The sequence below is a fragment of the Trachypithecus francoisi genome, unplaced genomic scaffold, assembly GCF_009764315.1.
Source record: "Trachypithecus francoisi isolate TF-2019V2 unplaced genomic scaffold, Tfra_2.0 Lachesis_group10, whole genome shotgun sequence".
Classification (NCBI taxonomy): Eukaryota; Metazoa; Chordata; class Mammalia; order Primates; family Cercopithecidae; genus Trachypithecus; species Trachypithecus francoisi.
In genome coordinates, this window is record NW_022681455.1 from 6,568,912 (window position 1) to 6,592,256 (window position 23,345).

General features: G+C 42.5%; 1 protein-coding gene and 1 long non-coding RNA gene across 14 annotated transcripts in view; one reads left to right on the forward strand and one right to left on the reverse strand.

Moving 5' to 3' along the window:
* The window catches only part of LY86 (lymphocyte antigen 86), a 64,033-nt gene that overhangs the window by 27,585 nt on the left and 13,103 nt on the right, over positions 1-23,345 (forward strand). For 4 of the 13 annotated variants that reach the window (XM_033216123.1, XM_033216129.1, XM_033216128.1 and 1 more), the window contains exons 3-4: positions 6,937-7,023; positions 8,317-8,445. In XM_033216123.1, coding sequence (XP_033072014.1) covers positions 6,937-7,023; positions 8,317-8,445 — 216 coding nt within the window. Of the gene's footprint in view, positions 1-6,936; positions 7,024-8,316; positions 8,446-14,002; positions 14,087-15,831; positions 15,852-17,921; positions 18,130-23,345 lie in introns of those variants that run through there. The other 9 variants (XM_033216125.1, XM_033216124.1, XM_033216122.1 and 6 more) reach the window with 6 other exon arrangements.
* Positions 530-7,018, reverse strand: LOC117086678. Its single transcript, XR_004438528.1, has 3 exons — positions 6,914-7,018; positions 4,691-4,830; positions 530-3,528 (listed from the first exon to the last, which is right to left on the reverse strand). It is a non-coding gene; the product is annotated as an uncharacterized LOC117086678 (long non-coding RNA).

Here is a 23,345-nt window from a genome sequence, read left to right on the forward strand (position 1 = left end):
TGGTGTGATCTCGGTTCACTGCAACCTCCGCCTCCTGGGTTCAAGCGATTCTCCTGCCTCAGCCTTCTGAATAGCTGGGGCTACAGACACGTGCCACCGCACCCGACTAATCTTTGTATTTTTAATAGGGATGGGGTTTCACCATGTTGGCCAGGCTGGTCTTGAACTCCTCACCTCAGGTGATCCACCTGCCTCGGCCTCCCAAAGTGCTGAGATTACAGGTGTGAGCCACCATGTCCAGCCAGTGCATTGTTGATCTACTCCTAAGATGCAAAGATCAGACAAAACTGCCTCAATTAGGTCATTATTTTCATCAAGACATTTGGCAAGATATTTTGGGCAGAAGACTGTCTTCATTGCCACTCATCTCTTACATTCTGTCATATTTATATCATGATAGAAAAGCCATCTCCTCCTATGCTGATGGAAGCCAAACTTAGGTTATTCTGGGAAAGTGGAATTAGAAGCTAGAGGGGTCATGCAAGATTCCTACTCCTTTTCTGTCAATAAAAAGGCTTATTATGAATTCTTTTTTTTTTTTTTTTTTGCAATTAAAAGCAGACAACCTAGGGATCCGGAATTTTGAGTTTAGCAGCCCAAACATAACTTCTCACTCAAAAACACATTCACCAAGGTTGCCAGGCAGCTGGCAGGATGTTGCAGTTTTTCACCATCTTATACCACAAATAGTCGATATTTCATAGTGATGGTGTTAGTTTTATTTTTGTTGCATTTGAAAGCAAGAAACATGTTTAAGTATTTTGAACACACCGTTTACATATCTGAGATGAAGAAACAAGAAGCCAGTTGACTTGAATGTGTGAGTCAATTCCCGAGGAAATACTGGCCAAAGAGAGTCAAATGGGAGTGGAACTACTATTATTTGAAATAATGACCCACTGGGGAGCCTTGCTGTGCTACAGTAATAAGATTTGACAGGTAGAAAAAAGAAGAGATCAGGACATAATAGAAAAACACAGCTAGAATACACTTACCACATTGTAAGTTATTTCTTTTTCCACAAAGGTGGGAGGGAATACGAGGGAAGGAGGCGGAGGAACACAGTGGCATTAAGGACAGAAAAGAAAAAAGTTAATTTTGCGTTGTGCTGCTAATGGATTTCCAGCAATGCGATTTTACTGAAGCCTTATGCATCATCCTCTTGTAAAGGTCTACAGTGACCCTTGAATGTCATCCTATGAATTCGCCAAGAAAATTAAGACACTCTAGTAAAAGTACAGCCTTGAAAGAAGACAGACTTCCAGATCTGTGCCCAGCTAGATCTGTATGATACACAGAACACAGGCTGGCAGAATTGGCCATCAGCCAACCTAAAAAAAAGAAATCAAAAGCAAGGTCTGTTTGTTGTTTTGTTACATTTGGGAAAGAATTCTGAAAGATGCAGAGGAATATCTGCTACCATTTGACCCGGAACTAGCAGTTCAACCACACTCAGACACTCAGTCTCCAGTGCCAAGTGGTTCTGTTTTTCTAGAGAACCCTAACACACCCCCCATTATTAAACAACCATCCAGTACTATTTTATTGAGCATTCAGAAGCAGACCAGCTTTACTCACATTCTGTTAACCCAATTTTTCCTTCCTTCCATAAACTGTTTGTGAGAGGCAGTCCTGCCAGTGCAGCTAAGCTGTGTGTGACTGGTAAGGTCTCCTGGGCCCTCTATGCCCTTTCTCCCTCCCCAGGTCATGCCTCTATCGGAAGCATGCTTGTAATACTCAACATTCTCCTGGGGCCAGCCTGTGTTCTGCCAACAGCACATGCAGGAAGCAATACCAGCTCTTAGAGTAATGTGGGCCACAGGGAATGAGCCATGAAGGTTAAGATGTGTTTGAAGAAAAGTCAGTGTTCTTAATCTCAGGATGGTAGCCAGATCTAAGTACTGATATAAGAAGAAAAAGAGAAAGAGGGAGAGAGAGAGAGAATGAGAGACAGGAAGAGAGAAGAGAAGAGCATAGGATAAAGGGAGGGGAGAAAGGCTACCTTTACAAAGCAGGAAGGACATTGCAATCTTGGGGTTGCACTTGGCCGTGAGTATGTGGAAGGCTGGTGCAAGTGAGGTTGGAGGGGAGTCAGCTCCTTTCCACAGTGACTCTGCTGTAAGAATTCTACCCTCCCCTGAGAGGAGGAAGACCAATTTCTAACCATTTTAAACCCAAGCAATAGAACTGTAAAAAATAGGCACATACACTTGTACACACACACACAGACTAAACTGTTGACATCTGAATAAACTTTGTGGATTGTACCAGTGTCAATGTCCCAGTTTGGGTATTGTCCTCCATGTAAGATCTTACCATGGGGGAAGATGGGGAAAAGACATATGAGACCTCTCTGTATCTTTTTGCAACTTCCTGTGAAAATATAATTATTTCAAAACATAAAGCTAAAGAAAAACCTCAAGTAGAGCTAGAATATAGAAAATGGAACTAGCTGCATAAGAGTTGGGCCCTCCTCTATGCCTCAAACTACCCAGCCAGCAACGCAGAGGCCACAGGGGGCGGAGCTACATCCATGGACTCCAGGACTTAGAGACATACATCCAAGCTTTCCAGCTGCCTGAAGTCAAATCGAGGATTGGTCCAGTGGAGTGTACCCAGGCCCCCGCCATCCTCTGCTGAGGAATTTCACTCCCAGAGTCTGTGTCATTGGATTTTGTCTTCTTCCTACTGATTCCATTTGAAAGCCTACTGCTAGCTGTTAATAGAAGCCATCCTGACAAGGTTGTCCTCCCCTCGACAGCTGCCCAGGTCTAGCCCAGCCTAGGCCACTAATGGAGGTGGAAGGCACAAAAATACCTTTGGAGCTGAGATCTGTTCAAATGCTGCTCACTCTAAACCCAGCTTGTTTATCCAACTCTATTTTACTCCATGAATGTCCAAGAAAACCTTTCTAGGAGAGATTTGATGGTTGCTGCCCTTAGTATGCAAAACAGATGCTGCTGGCTGTTCTCCTGGAGCTCTTCCTCACCTCTGGCAGGGTTCACATGCTGCTGGTTTGGAGAAGCCTGCCTTCGAGGGCACACCTGCCCGGGGGAGAGGGGAGCAGGGGCAGTTTGGGGTTTGCTGGGTTCACCCACTATCATGCCGTCCTCCCTTGGGCTGAAGCCATAGAAGTCAACAGAACAGAGAGCAAGGAAGTGCCACATAGAGGCCAAGGAAGAAATATTGAAAATGAAGTCTTCTATTTCATGATGAAGCTCTGACTTCTTTCCTGAGCTCATTTGCTGAAATACATGAAGTATCCGGAGGAAACACTTATCTCTTTCCTCAAATTCTCAGAACACCAACTCTGATTAACTTTCCGATGTTATTGTTTCAGAAAGTCCAAAGTCAGATGATCCATCTTACATGATTAAAAGTTACTGAAGCAAGGGTCCAAGGGAAAGTCTCTCCACTCTCAGCCTGCCCATCACTGTTCATACTGTAGAAGGAGAACTGCTTTAAAATGCAACCTACCATCTTTTATTTTGGTAGGTGATTCTGAGGCATTTGCAGTATCAGTAAAGCCTGGAAATTGATAAAGCGATTATTTAAAGCAGTGATCACCACCAGGGGTGAGTTTGTCCCTCCCAGATACTTTGGTAATGTCTAGAGATATTTTTGGTTGTCACAACCAGAGGGTATGGGGGTGCTACTGGCATCTGGTGGGTAGAGACCAGGGATGCTGCTAGACATCCTGCAATGCGCAGAGCAGCACCCACCACAAGGGATATCCAAAACAAAATGTCAATAGTGACAACGTTGAGGAATCCTGCTTTAAGGTTCTCAGCAAATTTACTACAATTAACCACTACTGTTCATCCAGCAGATAATCACTGGAGATCTAGTATAATCTTAAGAGATTATGTATAGCCCTGGCACTGGGGAGTCAGCTTTGCATTATCTAGTGGAGGAATGACAAAGGTATACAAACAAATATAATGTAATCTAGAACATACAAAGTGCCTGAGTGGAAATGCAAATAAATACAGAGAAGGATATGAGTTTGAGAGGGTGGGATTGGGGGAGGAGGAGGAACCAATGTCACTTTGCCCAAGAGGACCACAAACTGCATGTTTACACTCAAAGATATCAGTCTTGCATATAAATTTGAAATCGCTGCTAGGAAAGCTCACCAAACCCTCAAGCGCTTTTTAAGCAATCTGTCTTTCTACTTTTATATACATATCCTCAGAGAGATGCAGCCTACAGCTTTCTTTGTGACTTTGTTCTTTATTGAGATTATTTTTCTAACAACAATGTGTTTCTAGGACCAGGAAAATGCTTTATTTCCTTCCCCCGCCCTTAGCTGATTCTTACTATCTATACCTTTAAAATATTGATACACATACTGTGTAATTATATAGCTGCTAATCAACAACACAATACATACTTAGCCTCTTTTATTTTGCCTGGATAGCAACTTAAATTTATCCACAATTTTGAGGATGCACCTTCCTAAGCATCTGTTCATTGGCTTCTATCTTTTTCAATACTGAGTGCCAAGGATGTAGCAGGAACTATCGTCTCCAACCCCGTGCTCCTATTTTCCAGGCTGAGAGAAACCCTGGGACAGCACAGAGATACTTAGGAAGGAGTCCAGTGGGCATAAGACAACAGGCTCTTTCCCACCCTTAGGAAAAGTAGTGACTGGTCCAAAGGGGTTTTGATCAAACAAAAGTGTACTTACGTTAGCTTTGCCAGGCTGAAATTGCCTAGTGATCATTTCCATTGCAGATACCATAGACAATGATGCATCTTCCAGGTCAGCAATGTGGATGATAAAATGTCTGGAACACTATCATTGGCAAATGTGAGCTCATAGCTAAGCTGAAATGGAAATCAGTTATGAAACAGAACTACCAGATGCCATATGCCTGCACACAAAATATTCTGGGCAATCTTACAAATCAAATAAGTAACATATGTAGTTGAGGTTCTGCTTTGTGAGTTTCACTGCATAATACCAGGGAGCAATTTGTTTGTTTGTGTGTTTGTTTTTAACTCTGGCTTTGAATCTTGACTCTGACACTTTCTACTGTCGGGATCTGGGTAAGTTCATACAACATCTCCCAGTCTATATTTTCAAAAAGTAAAATGAGGTAACTCATACCTATCTCTTCAGATTATTGTTCATTCTGCAAGTCTGGGTCCTGTCAGGAAAACGAAGACCATATCAATTATTTTAACAAAGAGAATTTGACATAGGAAGTTGGTTAGAGAAGCAGTTGCTGGAGAGCCAAAAGAGCAAAGAAAGGACCGCTGAGGGCTGGGAGAGCAAAAGGCACAGGTTATAGGGATTAGAAACTGGATGTTTGACAGAAGGACCCTATGGAACTGAGACAGACTGCTAAGGAAGGGGTGACAGCTTCTGATGTGCTGTTATTGCAGTAGCTTAGGGCCCCACAGAGCTGAGTGTCAGCTGATGCTGGGAAGGTGCAAAAGAGAGCCAACTGGAACCAACTTCCACTGCCAAGGTGTTGGTCCATCACCAGTGACACTCCCAGAAAGTACTCAAGAAGGAGTAAGTCCCTACTTCAACTCCAGCATCCGTCTCCCTGCTATCTTGACTGGCAGACAGCGAAGGAGAAACATGATTACCAAGAGCCCAGTTAAAAATCAGAGGAAAGAGGGCTGGATTTGGAGTTGAGAAACAGCTCCAATACATGGCCCATCCATTCACTCAATGCGTACATTTATGGAGTGCTTACTGTGTGTCAGACTGTGAGGCTGTGAGACTCTCTGCTAGGTGCTGGGGAACCTAGAGAATTAAATGGAAAACACTCATAAAGTACAAGACTCGGCTATTAGTACAAGGTAATCCTCTGTTAAAAATAGCTCTCCTGTCTCCAGCCCAGTGGGAAACATAAAGGAAAAGGAAACGGAAAACAAAACGAACAAAACAAAACAAGAAACTAGCTCTGGCCTTTAATGAATCTCATGTTTAGATTCAGTGTTGCAGAATAAGCCGTGTAGCAAAGTACAGAGTGATACGTGTTTGTACACTTACTGAGAGTGCCAGACATCACCATTTTAAGAATTCAAGGAAACAAGAGAATATTTGGGGTTAGGGAAGCCTCCACAAAGAAGATGGGAATGAGCAAGACCTGAGGATTTAGATAATAGCCAAAAAGACTAAGACCATTGCAAATGGGAGAAAGCACACAAGCAAATCAAACACGGTGGGAATGTGCTGGTGTGTTGGTCTCAAGGAATGGAGGATGGATTTATGATGTGGAGGATGGAAGTTGGAGCCAGTCACTCATTTCTGGACTTTATTCTGAGGCATAGATAAACCATTGGAGCTTTGTGAATGAGCAGAAGTTATATGCAGAAAATATTATCTTTATAGCCTCATGATATCTAGCACAATACCTGTACATAGTGGAATATTTTGGGGGGGAAGTATTACATTAAATGGGATGGGATGGGATGGGATGAGATAAAATGGAATTACAAAGGCAGGTCTTAACTTTGAAAATCTTTTAAGAAAATATTTTAAGCCTAAGTATTAATGTCTACTCAAGCTCTCCTAACTTTTGTACCTCCCTCTGTTTTGATAATAATAATAGATACTTTATTAAAGGCTCTATGCAATCCATGAGCAATTTTAAAGCCAAATGTTCAGGAACTAAAAGAATTCAGGCAATGATAAAATTTTTCTATGATAAAAACGTTAACAAGTAAAGATATAACCCAACTAGCAAGACACTGTTCATTCCATGAATGGAATCCCTGTTGTCAGAGTGAACATGACGTTGGCTTTGAAGACACTGGGGGGAGCTGATGAAAATATCACAGGCTTATTTTAAAAAGTGTTGGGCAATATGCTTTTGAATAAATGCACTAATTCGTGTGAAAACAATATTGGTGCAAATTTTGAATATGTTTGCAGAATATACGATGTACTCACAACTATTGTTTTCTTCTTTGCAGATCCATTACAAGATTTTGGCTTTTCTATTGAAAAGTGTTCCAAGCAATTAAAATCAAATATCAACATTAGATTTGGAATAATTCTGAGTAAGTAAAAAAAAAAAATGATTAGCATGAAATAAAACATTGCACAGCCTCTTCCAACTCCACACCCCCAATGACTTACATTAACTATAATGACTGGCTAAACTACTGTTCCCTCACCACTCTCTGGAATTAACACTGTTTACATCTTCATTTTCAAATCTCCCTCTGGTTTATATCCAGGTAGGGTAGAACTCTCACTTAAAGCTGTACTTTTGTATTAAAAAGACTCTAGGTATTCATTTGGACGATATAAGCACCTGGAATCAGTATACGCAGCAAAAAAAAAAAAAAAGGAAAATATTTTGAGATTAAGTATTAGTGTCTACTCAGGATCTCCTAACTTTTTTAGTTATCTCAGCAACAAATAAATCTACTACCAGCAGTACGGTTTGTCATTTGTGTTATTTTGTATCCCAAATAGTTAATACAAATTCTTAAACCTTGACATAGGCAAGGAGGAGATGTAATATTTTCTCCCCTACCCCAATCAATAAGCTAGAGCACTTTCTGATTGTTTAATTTTCCTCATATGATCATGCAATTATAGTTAGTCAATATATTTGCTATAGCTACTAGACTATCTCCTTTTCCAAAACAGTTATATCAAAATCAAAGTAGAGAGGTTTAATAAACTTAGCATGTGGAATCGTTCCAGAAAAGTGGGAGAAACATTCACAGAAATCAGGAACTCTCACGCAACTTTGTATTTCTAGAATCTTATCCAGTATCTGGACTCTAGCAGCAGCTCAAGAAATATTATGGGGAGAGAGAAAGAGAGAAAAGAGAAATAGAAGAGTGGGTGGAACATAAAAGGGAGGAATGGAGAAAAAGGCAGAGAGAATTGGGAGCCACCACCATGGGATCCACTGAAGCTTCCTGTGTACCTGTGCTGCAATACCTCCCTGGTGACAGCAGCAGATGTATGTAGGCATGACCACACCCCACCACCATCATGGGGAACAAATGATAGTCTGCTGCTGAGAAATTCCAGAAGCCAGACCTGCAGACTTCACGTTAAAAGGCCATAGCACCAGGGTGGGGAGCTCAGCTGATTACCTTGCTCCAAGCAGGTATTCTGAGAAACAGCCACCTTTCATACCCAGGCTCTCGTCATAATCCCCTGGAGCCTTGCCTAAATGCTGTTTTACTAAGGAAAGAAGAAAACTGTTCCCCAGGCAGAGCAGATTAATGGAAACAAAAGGTTCTTTAGCTCATGCTGCTGTATACTGTGAATGCCTTTGATATACAGTGAAACACGCAGGAAGAGTAAAGCTGTTCTTCTCTTTCCTCCAGGAGAGGACATCAAAGAGCTATTTCTTGACCTAGCTCTCATGTCTCAAGGCTCATCTGTTTTGAATTTCTCCTATCCCATCTGTGAGGTGGCTCTGCCCAAGTTTTCTTTCTGTGGAAGAAGGAAAGGAGGTAAGCCATCTGTCTTGCTCACTGCTTGCAGGGGCCTGCAGAGAGATAAATGCAAACTTGCATCTGAGGCCAGGACACCCAGACCAGAGCTGTGTCTCTGCCCCTCACCTTTGGACGAACTTATCCTCACTTATCAGCATGTGTTGCATAAAAATAACAATAAGGCCCATTCCATAAGGCCTACCTTACAGGGCTGTTGTGAATATCAAAAGGAAATGACAGGTACGAGATGCTTTAAAACAGTACATTGTTACTGTGAGTAGCAGCATTTTATAAAAAGGGCTGGCAGCAGAAAGAGCCAAGAGCTTCCAAAAATCCGTTGAGGTTCAGAGTGCTTCCAGGTTTTCCCTCCACAACTTCCTTAGTGGCAGGGTGTCCTTAACGTAGTAATGGACTTCAAAAAAGAATAAAAAAATAAAGCTTATGATATGTCACCACCTTTCCCAATGGGGGTCATTGACTAACAGAGGCATCAGGTAGTTACACTAGAAGTAGAGAGGCAGAAACCCCATTATATTAGCTACCTTTTCTCCAGTGCACCAACCCTCTACTCCCTGCCTTACAGCCTTGAAGAAAGAGAAGGTAGCCTTCCGCCACCTGTCCCCACCTCTCCTTTCCTTCTTGTCTTTACCATGGCTTCACCAAGGCCCTGCGACGCTTCCGCGGTGTAGTTAAAACCTGGCTCTGTTCTCTGACTGTCTTTCCCCAGGAGTGGTTCTCTTCCAGCTGCTCTCCCCTCCCAGGATTTCCTTCCTACTCCCACTGGCCAAGGCAGGGCGTACTCCCAATACACCCCTCACCTCACATCTCAGAAATACCCCTTTATCTATTTTCCCATTCAAGAGAGCTAGAATTTTAAACAGTAAAGTTCCTTGTGAAATGAGGTAATTACTCCTTTTAAATGAAAGATCTAGAAGAAACTGGAATATCCTTCCTACACTAAGGGATGCAAACAAAAGAAAACAAGGAACTTAAAGGAAGATTGACCAGATGGAACCGGGGGAACTTTGCTGGGATCTGTAGAGGACAGACTCAGCCTGGCTCCCTCACCACCCTCACCATCCCCACCAACTGTGTGGCACATCACTCTATCCTAGCGTTTGCCATGTTGGACTGTCCTGGTTTACTCCCATGTATCTTCCACATTGGACTACGAGCTGCTTGAGGGTACGGTCATATCACCTTTGTCTTCTTATTCCCAGTATTTCAAATGTGGCTGATACATAGAGAGCTCTGAATACAGAGACACACAGAGCAAAATGCCTCACACAATTGAGCATTCGTACCAGGCCCTGTTATAAGAGCTTTAGATCCAATAAGTCATTTACTTCCCACACCAACCTTACAGGTTAATACTGTATTAATATTCCAACTTTATAAATGTGTAACTGAAACACAGAGGGGTTTAGGAGCTTGCACCAAGTCCCAGAGCTTGCAGGATCCACGGCTTGGACCCAGGCAGGCTGACTCCAACCTTAGCTTTAACGAATGAACGAATAAAAGAACAAACAAGACAACGAATGAATGTGTCTTGCTTTTGACCACAGGTTTATTTTAAATTATCATTTCAGGAATCTTTCTGCCCAGTGATCTGACTTTGTTTCAAATTGGGACCTTTTTTTTTTTTTCTTAGCTAGCTCACCTTAAAATGATAAGTCAGTTTTCCTCTCTCAACTTACTGGAGACATTTCTTATTAATCAAGTATGTTCACGCATTTCCTCAGAATGATGAACTCATCATTAGTCCGTCCCTGTTTAACCTTTTCGACCTGCCCTCAGCTAGGCCAACTCTGAACTCTTCACCCACAGTCAGTCCTTTCTCCCTTCTTCCCTCCCTCTTCTTCCTCCCTCCCTCCTTCCCTCCCTCTCTCCCTCCCTCCCTCTCCCTCCCATTCCTCCCTCCCTCCCTTCTCTCCCTCCTTTCCTCCCTCCCTTCCTCCCTTCTTCAGCTACATCTTGCTCCACCCCCACACATACCTTAGGCATCAGCTTAAGGAATCCTTTGCCACTTTCTCTTCAGAGCCTGCATTTTAACACCTGCAACATTGTTTGGATGGTCCCCTTAGTATGTGTGGCCCAATCGCCATTTGCTTTTCATCCAGACCTAGCTCAAGTATCCCTTTCTCTCTGTGTTTCTGTCTCTCTCTCTCTCTCTCTGAAACTTCCTCCAGCCCCAACAGATGAAGTGCTCCCTCTGGGTGCTCTGGGAGCATCATGTTCCTATTTCTGCTGTAGTTCTTGTCTCAGATGGAACTGAATTTTATGGTTAGTGTGTGTGTCCCTCCCAATTAAACTTCAAACTCCTTGAAGGAAGGCATATTTCTTGCTCCTATCCGTCACCGCTGACATGGCAAAGAGACCTGGCACAAAGTAAAGACACAATAGATACTTGTTTTGTTGTATTTGCCTGTGAACATATGATGGATTGAACACAACTTTACCAGTTCACCTTTAAAATGACTACTTAAGACTGCTTATGCATGACATAAAGACACAACATGCATCCAACTCTAGCAAAGAGTACATTTTCCTGGTCCTCCAAGTATAAGAAAGCCTTGCTATTTTTCCCTGTGTATGGTTTTAATAGGGTGGATGAAAGAGAAGAGAGATGGTTCCCTAAATCAGTTTGAGGTGTTCAATTCAGTTTAGCAGCTCAAAAGGCTGACGTTTGCCTTATTTGAATGCTGGGCAGCTCTGCAGCTATTTATTTGCTTTATTGTAACGGGAGTGATGACTGCATAGGCAAACTGAGAAGCTGGCACTGGGGAAATTGCCAGAAAACCTCATATCGTGTAAAATATCATATAGTATAAAATGATCAGAAAAGTAATATATAAACACTGCATGAACAAATAATTATGTAAACTACATAAGGCAGAGAAACTAAAATCTTAAAGTCAGAGGTTTTTTGGATTATTAAATTTTTTTAACCCACCCACAAACCTACTGCAGGAAGGATTCTGTTCCAAAGAAGTGGTTAATACTAAGACCAGAAGGGGAAAAATGGCACCAGGGAGAGCTAAAGTCAATCCAAATCCAAGCACAAGCTGCTGTTGACACGTTAAGGCTTGCTGTGGGGCTTGCAGGTCCTTCTTAGCAGAGCAGTGAGAAAGCCTAATGTCCACTGTGGGCGGCATATTCTGGTGTCACTCGCAGCTGAGCTGTCTGGTATCATTGTCACAGCATTACTATGCATTCCTCTGCAAACTGCATCTCGCTGGCTTTTCTCCAAGCCAGATAAAACTACAAAATGGGTCAGACTTAGTGAGACTGAAATGTTGCCTCCTTTCCCTCTGCCTTGTCCTCAGCTAGCTTTAAGGCAAGCATCACATTGGATTCAAAGACGAGCTGATGCTTTTTCAGTATGATTACTTACGCTATGATTGACAATGTGGGGGAAATAGCGTATATGGCCAATGATAAGGCATTGACTAAGTGGGTCATTATTCAGCCAAACAACGGTACAATGGCTGTGATTTTAAAATGATGCTGTAGATTACTAAATTACATGAAAATATACTTGTAAGAATATTATGTGACAAAGAAGCATGCTATAAAAGTGTAGTCACTGTTGAATTCTATTGTATAAAATGTGTGTAAGTGTATACACCAAAAAAATACTCTGAAAGAGTACACACTTCAGTGCTAAGAGAGCTTATCTCTGCAGATCTTTATTTTTGTCTTTTTCGGAAATCTTGCTTGCTTTTATGATAAATTTGCAAGGTTACTCTTTAAATATTAGTTTATCATTATAAGAAAGAATAGAGAGAATAAATTCTGTTCCCCTAGGAATAAACCTAAGAGTTTTCAAAGAGAATGACAGCCTATGTAATATCCAGTGATATTTGGACTTGAATAGAAAGTTCTGAATCAAAGAGTTGCGTAGAATATCAAGGGATGATCTAACAGCCATCCTCTTACCTGGGATTCCCACAGCCCCGTTTACTCAGGCTGTGGGCTCACTGAGAAGGAGACAAAATTGGCCACAGTTTTATTTCCTGCTCTGTTAATGCTGCACTGGTCCTTCTATCTTCTCTGATAGCATCAAGTCATTTAGATTTATTTGCTTTAGTTGATCGCCATGCTTTCAAACAGGTTCCATAAGCTGCACATCCAATTTTAAGACAAAATTGAGCTTCACTGAATGTCCTTAATGACCACACCTAATTCCTAGCCCAAAGGAGGGAAGCTGCAGTCAACTCCCTCAATCCTCAAGAATAATAATGCCGATAGAACCCCTATGTGGTCCGGGAGCTTTGGTCTGGTCTGTGAACACCAAGCGTGCCCTTACCCCAGTGGGTCTCCATCTTGGTTGCACATTAACTACTCCTGTGCTTTCTGAAGCAATGACTACAAGCCTCAGGTCACTACTGAACCCCGAAATATAGCCAGTCTGATTAGAGATGTGCTATAAGTGTGAAGTACAGACTCAGTTTCAAAGCTGTAGTCTGAGAAAAAGAATGTAAAATATCTCTGTCATTGTTCCACTGGTTGTATGTTGAAATGTTAATGTTTGGAATATACTGAGTTAAGTAGAATTTATCATTAATATATTATTTTAATTATTTATCAATGATAAGATATTAATATTATATTAAAATTAATTTCACCGTTCAAAATGTGGCTCCTAGAAAACATAAAATGATACGTGTGACTCTCTTTATATTTTTATTGGACAGTGCTACATTATTATCTCCCTTTATAGTTTTGAAGATCCCAACATCCAGGCCATACCCCAGACCAATGAAATCAGAATCTCTAGGAGTAAGAGCCAAGCCAGGTGGTGACCAGAAGTGCTCTGTGTTGAGAATATAGGAGGAAAAACTGTTTTTTCCTATATACACCCTCATCTTAACAGATGAGGAACTTGAGTCTAACTTACCCAAGGTCACAAAGCCAGCAGGTGGTGGAACTGGGTTTCTCTCCAGCTCCAAACCCTTCTGCTGTGTATCTTCCACAAACATAAAGAAAGCTTTGCTAGAAAAGAAGTAAATTCCTTTCAGCCCTCCACTAAGACAGTCTTTTTCGATTTAAAGGAAGGGCACAACAAAATTATAGAAACCAAAGGATCTTCTTTGGGCATAACCAGCCATTATTATAAGGCAGGGGTTCTCAAAGTGTGGTCCTCAGACCAGCAGCATCAGCATCATCTAGGAAATTATTAGAAATGGCAAATTTTTGGTCCCTACCCAGACTTACTGAATCAGAAGCCCTGGGGTTGGGGCTTAGTGATCTGTATTTTAACAAGCCCTTTGGACCACGTGTTGGCAAACTTGTTTCTGGAAAGGGAAGGATAGTAAACATTTTAGGTTTTACAGACCATATGGTCCCCGTGGCAATCGCTCAACTCTGCCCTTGCAGAGATAATATGAAAATGAGTGGGCATGGCTGTATGCCCAGATTACATGAAGTGAGGTATGTCTATATCTGCTGCATGTATTTTATGATTGATTTGGCTTTGTTTAACTTATTTATGGACACTGAAATTTAAATTTCATTTAATTCTTACATGTAGTGAAATATTCTTCTTCTTTTGACCGATCGATCCTGCTCTAAATAGTTCTGTGGCATACTAAATTTTGTGAACCACTGCTAGAAGCTGTCAGAATCCAGGGCTCTTCGCCAGAGTTACTGAGCACAGGTACGCTTGGGCTGTCACTCGGTGGACACTTGACCTGAGCTGCAGCATACATTCAAATTCAGGACACGAAGGATACTGCTGCACCTGTGCTTTGACTCTGCTTTATAAGGCCTGTGCCAACAAATTAGATTGGGGCAAAGGGGACTTAACAGAAAGCCTGGGCAGAGTGGCAGCTGGCAGGAGGAAGGGCACCTTAGGAAAAAGCCAGAGAGTGGGCCTGGAGGTCTCCTTCCCTCCCCACAGCTGCCAGGGACAGTCTGGAGGGCCATTTCATTTCTCTGTTTCTCAATTACTGTATCTATCAAATGAGAGTGGTTGATTCATGATTGGGTAACAGCGGAGACTAAATAAGATATGCAACGTGTCTGATGCGTTAGGAATCACAGCACTGAGTCCCTGGGCTTCCTCCCCTACCTGAGGGACCTTGAGGCAGAAGTAGGAGCATTTTGTGAAAACTGCAGGGCTGATTGAGAAACTCTGGTAGGTCTGTCATAGAAACAGGCCAGAGGTGAGGATTCAGATTCAAACTGGCTCATCGTAGAGCCAGAGGAGCAGCCAGTCCATAACGTCGCACACTGCCAACCTGCTCAGGATCCCAGAATTTCCTGACCAGTAACTGAACAAGTCTTTCATGGCTATGCTGTTCTGTTCTGTTTTGTTTTCCTCCTTTGATCTAAGGTCAGCCTCTAAAATTTTTATTTTCTGCCACTGGCTTGACTTCCACTCAGAATACATAATCTTAGGAATGTCTACTCCCTTCAAGGGAACCTGACATCCGTCAAAGTGTGATCTGTCACCCTAGCCCACAATTGTCTGACATAAGGACTTTTCCCAAAGTCTGGGCTTGTCAGCACTCACCAGCACCACACATGAGACACCCACAGCCCTGTCTAACTTGGAATCGAGTCAAGTTCCCTCCAGTCTCTTTCAGTCTCTGATTCATCAAGCGTTCAACACATCTTGATGTCCACTCTCAACGAGGTTCATTTTGTTCAAGCAGTTTCCTAGAATATCCCACATCAGGAAGATGAGAATAAAATGATACGTTAAATAGAGCCAAAATTTGATTGTAAGATGTACTGTGGCGCCTGAAACTCAGGTATCACCCTGGGAAGTAGAAGCAACATTTCATGCTTGCTCCACAAGCTCCACCCAGATAAAAAGTGGGGAGAAATGACCTAAAGGTGGCTCATGTTTGGACCGTCAAGAGTATATTGTGTAGGGCCACAGAGGCGTGAGGTTCTCAGCTGGAAGTGAACCTGGAGATTTGGGTAAAGACTCAGATTAAAACCATAAAGTAAATAGAATGAACACATGATTTTCTTTCTTTTTAAAAGTTGTTTTATATTATTTCCAACTTCTATTTTAAGTTCAGGGGTACATGTGCAGGATGTGCAGGTTTGTTACATGGTTAAACATGTGCCGTAGTGAATAACTGCACGGATCATCCCATGATAACGCCTAGGTATTAAGCCCAACGTCTATTAGCTGTTTTTCCTGATGCTCTCCCTCCTCCCATCCCCCACCCTCCAACACACCCCAGTGTGTGTTGTTCGCCCCAATGTGTCCCGGGAACACATGATTTTCACACTTGATAATAAGAGACATGTCAACTGTCAAACCTGGTTCCGGCCAAACCTCTGTGAGTTCTGACCAGGGTAGGTCAACCCAGGCAAAGTGGCCTTGGTTCCATAGCACCAAGTGAGTAATACTCTTTCAAAAATAATTTGTATATTGATTCACAGATTGACTTGCAGATATCAGTTGTACACAACCTACTGCCAAAATCAGCTGAAATTAAAATAAAGACTTAGGCGAGTTAGATACACAAATTGTGTGTGTGTGTGTGTGTGTGCATGTGTGTATACACTGGGTGTGTATGATTATAAATTAGAGTATCTGTAGGTCAAGGAATCTTCTTTGAGACCTTGAAAGCTGTGATTGATGTCGTCCAACCAATGAAAAGCTGAGAGGACTTAATGATGCCTTATTCATGTCAGGATCCCAGAGAGGTGCAGAAGACAATGGTGACCACAAGAACTGCTGATTCATGGTGCATCCATGCCTGCACAGGCCACTTCTCAGTATGAGCAAAATCCATTATGAAACACATTCAACAGATAAACGTACCTCCCTGTGTGCAATATGCAAGCTAGAGAAAATAATCAGGTTTAAACTTGATTTTAAATGCATTAATATTTAAAGCTTGCAATTAAAAGAGATATTATGATGACATCTTTTGCAATCTGAAGAATCCTCTAGTTGAGAAAATAGCTGGTTCTTGGTTTATCTTTTGTGTAAATCTGAGCTTTCCTACTGTTTGACCAAAGTGAGAAACACATTATAATTAGATGAATTTCAATGTAAAACAGAGTAGATCCCCTGAGAACTGTATTTAAAGTCTGGCATAATATTGCCCATAAGGCAGATTTTTTTCCGACAGAGCTAAGAGATTCTATTATAATACTCACTGATTTTACATATACAAGTAAGTCAAAGGTGTAACCAGAGTGGGTGCTCATGGCTACCCACCCTCCCTTCCTTTTCATTACCTTCCCTAATTAAATGTTTCTCTTCTGGTCCTGGTTCATGCTGAACACTTGGACCTGGTGATCCTCCCAGCATCATTCATTGCAGGGCCTTCTCAATCTCACTGTCTGTATCAATTCAAAATTCTGTCTTAACAATAATATCTAGATCAGTAGTCAGATTCCATCAGTTAGAGGTCTATGGCCTCCTCTATTTCTGTTTCAATGTGCTCCTTTCCACAGATCTGGGAAATGAAGGGAATTTGGAGGGAGTGCTGGGAATGCAATCTGTTTACTGCCTAGATTTGGAAAAAATCCACAAATGCTTTCTGCAAAATGCCTTACCCCCTGCACTGCTGGAGTAGAAGACAGGGCTAAACCACCTTCCCAGCAGGTGCTACCTTGAAGAAATTAATCTATGCTGATGAGCTGACAACCTCTATGAAGCGTGCCCCCAGCCACGGCCCTACTACCATGGGCTTCCTGATTCAGCTGTTTCGTGTTCACTACACATACATTAACAAATGCAAGCCCCAGGAATTCAGGTATTGATTTAGGCTATAACAGAAGGGGAATAAGCGGCTTAACAGAAGCCTACATTTTAAAATACAGTAGTCCCCTCTTACCTGATAGGGACATGTTCCAAGACCCCCAGTGCATGAATAAGTGCAAGACCCCCAAGTGCAAGACCCCCAAGCCATGAACAATACCAAATCCTATATTTACTATTTTCCCCATACATACATATACCTATGATAAAATTCAATTTACAAATTAGCCATAGTTAGAAATTAACAATAACAACTAATAAAATAGAACATTTATAACAATTTACTGTAATAAAAAATATGTGAGTATGGTCCCTCTTTCTCTCTTTCTCTCTCTCTCTCAAAATACCTTAATATTTTCAGGCCACAATTGACCACAGGTAACTGAAACTGCAGAAAGTTAAACTGCAGGTAAGGGGGCTATTGTCTGTTGTACATGATTTCTAGGGTATCACCTATGTTATCCTTGTTTGCTTACCTTTGATTTCCGGGCCATTTTAGACTTCCTGCTCCTTCAGAAGCTGCAGGCTTTCCATCCCCACACTTCCTTCCCAACCTCCCCCAGCCCTAGCTTCTGGTCCTGGCCTTCAACCGCTGCCAGTATCCCCAGTGACAAAGTGGCTGAGATGGGAACTCATGTGTCTTGGCTCCTCTTCTCGCGGACGGATCTATAGATCCGTGGAGGGAGTGCTGACTTTCTGTGACCTGAAAAATGGCACTATTTCTCCTGCCATTATTATCCCCACTGTCATTTTGCAGCTGCAGGCAGCATGTTACCAAAACCAATATTATTCTGGAAGCATTTCCTGTCCCCTGACTCATCAGACTGCAGCGCTGCTGCTGGAGAGCAGGGACCTTCGCCCAGTCCAGTGGTTCTCAACCTTGAGCAGGCATCGGCATCACCTGGAGCCCAACTTCAACCACAGTTGCTTGACCTAGCCCCAGGGTTTCCAGTTCCACACATCAGGTGAGGAGTCTGAGAATCTGCATTTCTTACAAGTCCCCAGGTGAGGCTGATGATGCTGGCCCGGGGACCACACTTTGAGAACCACTAGCCTGGTGGTTACGCACAAGATTTGAAGCCAGACCTATACAGAGCTAAATCTTCACTACCACTTACCATTTATGTGACCTCAGACAAGTAACTTAATCTCTCTGAGCCTCAGTTTCCTCATCTGTACAATAGAGAAAATACAAGTGACCTCATGGGACAGTCATAAGGATAACATGGGATAATACACATAAAGCCCATAGAATGGTGTTCTGCACACAGCAAGCATTCAACAATGGCAGCAACTTTGTGCAGCTGATGACAGATTTCTCCAGCAAGGGCTCTGAGCCCCTCAAGTCATCCATCTCAGATTGGAAGTCTGCATTTTAACAAGGCGCATGAAGAGGCAGTGGAGTCATTGAGGCTTAGAAGTTTAAGACCTTTTTCCTTACAGGTAGCAAGAAGATGCCTTTGGTCCAAGCCTGCATATTTTCTGATGGTTGAACAAGGGGAAGTTTCCCTGGCCCTCTTGTCCCTGTGGGGAGAGAGCGTCATTTGCATCTCTCATGGAATTGGAAATTTGAAGCACCATCATCTCCCCTTGGTTCCTTTCTTCTTTTCATGTATTATTCCTTGTCTCCAGACTTCAATGGTAGATTTCCTGCTTGTGATTACCAGGCAGCTGCTGCTGCAGCAAATTCATGCAGAATCACCAAAAACAATGGTTTACTTATTGTATTAGCAGAACTCCTACCCTCAAACTGCAAAGAAAAAAAAAACAGAACTAAAAGCAGTAGCCACTCTACAGGGAGCACCAGTAATGACTAAGCAAAAGAGCACTTTTTTCTTGCTAAATGAAATGAAAGGAAGCATATTGGTTTTTAAGGAATTCTAGAGCCCTGGGTGCTTTCTCCCCATCCTCAAACTCAAGCACGTTTGTAAATGAGCCAACTGTACTGCAACTGTACTTCAACATCAGTCAATCTTTATGTTCCTTGAGCCCAGCATACTATGACTAAGGATGACCTAGGACCAGAAACACTTTTAATTTTCTAAGACAAGCTTCTTTACAAATCCTTGACCCTTATGGAATTTCATAAATCCAGCTCAGTGACATACTTTGATGTAATAATCGTTTAGGAAGCTAATTAAGAAGGCCAACTCACGGCTCCCCCATATCACACAATCGGATCCCAGAGCCGCTGGTATTTGCATTTTAAGAAACTAGACATCCCAAGAGCCCTGATGTGCAAGAACCCGGATTCCCACCCCGGTGTGAGAAACGCAGCCCTCTGTGATGTCTGTTTTCTTAGCTTTCCAGTAGCATTACTCTCTCCCAGGGTTGCCCAGGTTTTGGAGGATTAAGTCAATTTCTTCTCTTTGCTTCCATCATCATCTACTTCATTTCCATTTCTAGGAATCTAATCAGCCCACCAATTTATAAGTTGTATTTTGAATGTTGTATAAAGTATTTATCCACAAAATTTAGGAATTGGTTGGTAGGTGGGACAAAAATACTTAAATTCTTTGTGCTTTGCTGCTGAAAGTTATGTATCTCTCAGAGGGGGAACCTGGACAGCAGAAAAACAGGCCTTGCAGAAGGAATGCTGCTGAAAGCAAGTCATTTCCCTGGCTAGACCCCACTTCCTTATCAATGACTAAATAGTCGGCACCGGCACCATCCAGACAGTAGCTACTGGCCCCTGCAGCCATTAAGTACTAGGAGCATGGCCAGTCCAAAGTGAAATGTACAGAATACATACCGGATTTTGAAGACTTGGTACAAAATATGAAAACAATAATGTAAATATCTCATTAAGACTCTTTATATTGGTTCCATGCTGAAATGGTAATATTTTTAATAAGTGGGTTAAACAAAATATATTACTAAATTAATTTCACCTATTTCTTTTTCCTTTTTTGTGTGTAGTTACTAGAAAATTTTATGTTGCATATATGGTTCACATTATATTTCTCTTAGCCAGTGCCGATCTGGAATTGCACTGTCCAATATGACAGCCACAAGTCATACGTGGCTATTTAAAGAATTTACATTTAAGTTAAATTAAAAATTCAGTGCACCAGTCCTACCAGACATATTTCAAGCTCCTAATAGCCACACATGCCTGGTGGCTACTGTAGTGCAGATCTACTGATGGTGTAGACACAAAACATTCCCATCTTTGTGGAATGTTCTATTGCACAGATCTGACCTGGTAGTATCTATACTGCTCTGAAGTATTTTTAACAGTCCATCCTGAGCTCATCTGTGAGTTCATGTTAGAAATTCTACTCTCTTGCCTAGCCCTAAACCCAAGTACTTTCTCTTCTGCTCAAATCCTAGGTTACGTCTGTGTCATAGTTCTGAAGGGCCCTTTGTGGAGAGCACAAATACAAACAAGCCATCACCTTTGTCCCTTCTCAGGCTCATCACCTTGTCCCTCCTTTCTTTTTTTATTTATTTATTTATTTTATTTTTATTTTTATTTTTTTTTGAGACAGAGTCTCGCTCTGTCACCCAGGCTGGAGTGCTTTGGCCAGATCTCAGCTCACTACAAGCTCCGCCTCCCGGGTACACGCCATTCTCCTGCCTCAGCCTCCGGAGTAGTTGGGACTACAGGCGCCGCCACCTCGCCCGGCTAGTTTTTTGTAGTTTTTAGTAGAGACGGGGTTTCACCGTGTTAGCCAGGATGGTCTCGATCTCCTGACCTCGTGATCCGCCCGTCTCGGCCTCCCAAAGTGCTGGGATTACAGGCTTGAGCCACCGCGCCTGGCCAGTCCCTCCGTTCTTAATCCAAGAGCACTGTATGAACTTTCTATAGCTGCTGTAACAAATCACCATAAACGTTGCCATTGACAACACCATCAATTTATTCTCGTACAGTCTGGATATCAGAAAGCTAGCGTCAAAGTATCATAGAATTGTGCTTCTTCTGGAGGCCCAGGGAGAGCTGGCTTTCTTGCCTTTTTCAGTTTCTAGAGGCTGCTGCATTCCTTGGCCCTTAGTGACATCACTCTACTCTCTGCTTCCATCTCCACCTGGCCTTCTCCTTCTTCTGACTTCCTACCTCGCTCTTATAAGGACCTCTGTAATTACAATTGGGCCCCCCTGGACCACACAGGATAATCTCCCCATCTCAAAATCCTTAATTTAGTCACATCTGCAGAGTTCTCGTTGCCATATAAGGTAACATATTCACAGTTTCTGGGAATTATGACTTGGACCTCTTTGGGGGGGCATTACTAGCCTGCACAACTCCCATCTGGAAAACCAGCGTGCCTTGCTGACCTCTGTGTGCCATGTGAAAAGGCCCAAAACTGTGTCTAATATGGCAAAAACTCAAACTCCATAGGTTTTCCATTAAAATGCTTTCATAGAAGTCCAACAACTGTGAGAACTTCACAGTTCTCAAATGCACTTGCTCACAAATCTGAGGCTGAGGCAAGAGATGAGTGTTTCTATTAGGAGATTGTATCATTGCTCTCAAGGGCTTGCTTTTTCAGGCCATTATTGTCACCTTTCCCCCATAAAGCCACCACCTGCATGCCCTCTAACCACAGGAGAAATGATTTGGCTAGCAGTCAATGACGGCCCATGTATTATGCCCATTCTTGGCAGAGAAAGATGGTAAGATGGCAAGGAGTCCTTCATCATGTTTGTCATGGAGAGAGAACCAGCTTCTTCTACGAATAAGTATGGTGGCTCACACCTGTAACCCCAGCACTTTGGGAAGCCGAGGGGCACAGATTGCTTGAGCTCAGGAACTCCAGATCAGCCTGGGCAACACAGAGAAAGAAACCCCATCTCTGGAAAAAAAAAAATTTAAAAGGCAGGAAGGGGCAGGGATAGCTGGGTGCAGTGGCTATCCCTGTAATCCCAGCAGCTACAGATGCTGAGGCAGGGAGGAGCTCTTGAAGCTGGGAGTTTGAGACCAGCCTGGGCAACATGGGAAGATCCTCGTCTCTAAAAAAATGCAAAAATTAGCTGGGCATGGTGGTGTAGTCCCAGCTACTTGGGAGGCTGAGGCAGGAGGATCACTTGAGCCCAGGAATTAATTTAAGGCTGTGGTGAGCTATGATCACACCATTGTACTCCAGCCCTGGACAACAGAGTGAGATTTCTCTCAAAAAAAAAAAAAAAGAAAGAAAGAAAAGAAGAGGAGAGTAGAGATAATGAGCACGTCTCTGAATCACTGCAGAGGCCTAAGGAGGGACCATGAGTGAAGAAACCCAGGAAAAATTCTAATTTTATAAACCATTCATTATAAGTACACAGTGAATGTTTTCAAGTTGTAAATAGCATTAACTTTCTCTAGGTAGTAAAAGGCCATAAAATAAAATCTCACATGCCTCGTTGAATGGATGGGGAAAGATATCAAAGCAGAGCTAGCTGGAAGGAAAACTAAGATAACTCATGTATAGAAAAAGTCATCCAAACTCAAATTATACAGTTATGAATTCTAAAGTACAGTTGTGACTCCAAAAACACGACAGCAGCTATTCCCAGAACACGCTGAACCTTCACACAGCCAGTGGGGTGAGACCAAACGCTGGACATCCCCAAGAAACATTTAGAAATCAAGTTGAGCAAGCTCTAATTATGGAGCAACAGAAATAATCCTCCAATAAAAGGTCACTTGACTTGCCAAAGAGTCCCAAAGTTTTCAAATCCACTTTATTAGAGTTAACTTGATTTGTTATAGGTTATTCCACTTGTGCACTATTGGACACTTGTGCACTAATCAGGGACAATAACTCTCTATCCAACTGAATGAAGAAAACAAAGACAGAGATTGACTGTGCCCCCTTCCTCCTTCCTCCAGTCCCTCTTTACTATAAAACTCACAGGCTTCCTCACGTGCTCTGTTCCTCCCCTTGGAGCACAGCTGAGGTCTTCACCTCCTGTCCCTGTCACTCAGCTCCTGTCTTCTCCCAGAGTGTGAGATTCACAGAATTCAAGGAGATAATCCAGGGCATGAAAATTCTCCTTCCTGGTCTTTGGTATGAAAGTCAAGGAACAAGTTCCAGGGCATTTAGGTATCATTTCTGAACTAGGTGGTTCCATCACAAGAAACAGGTGCAAATGTATCAGCAGCCAGGGGGCTAGGGCTACCACTAGCTCATCCATGGCCTTGGTATACATTAGAGAAAGGGGAACCTTCTGCCAGGAAGTGTTCTTAGTTTGGGGTACC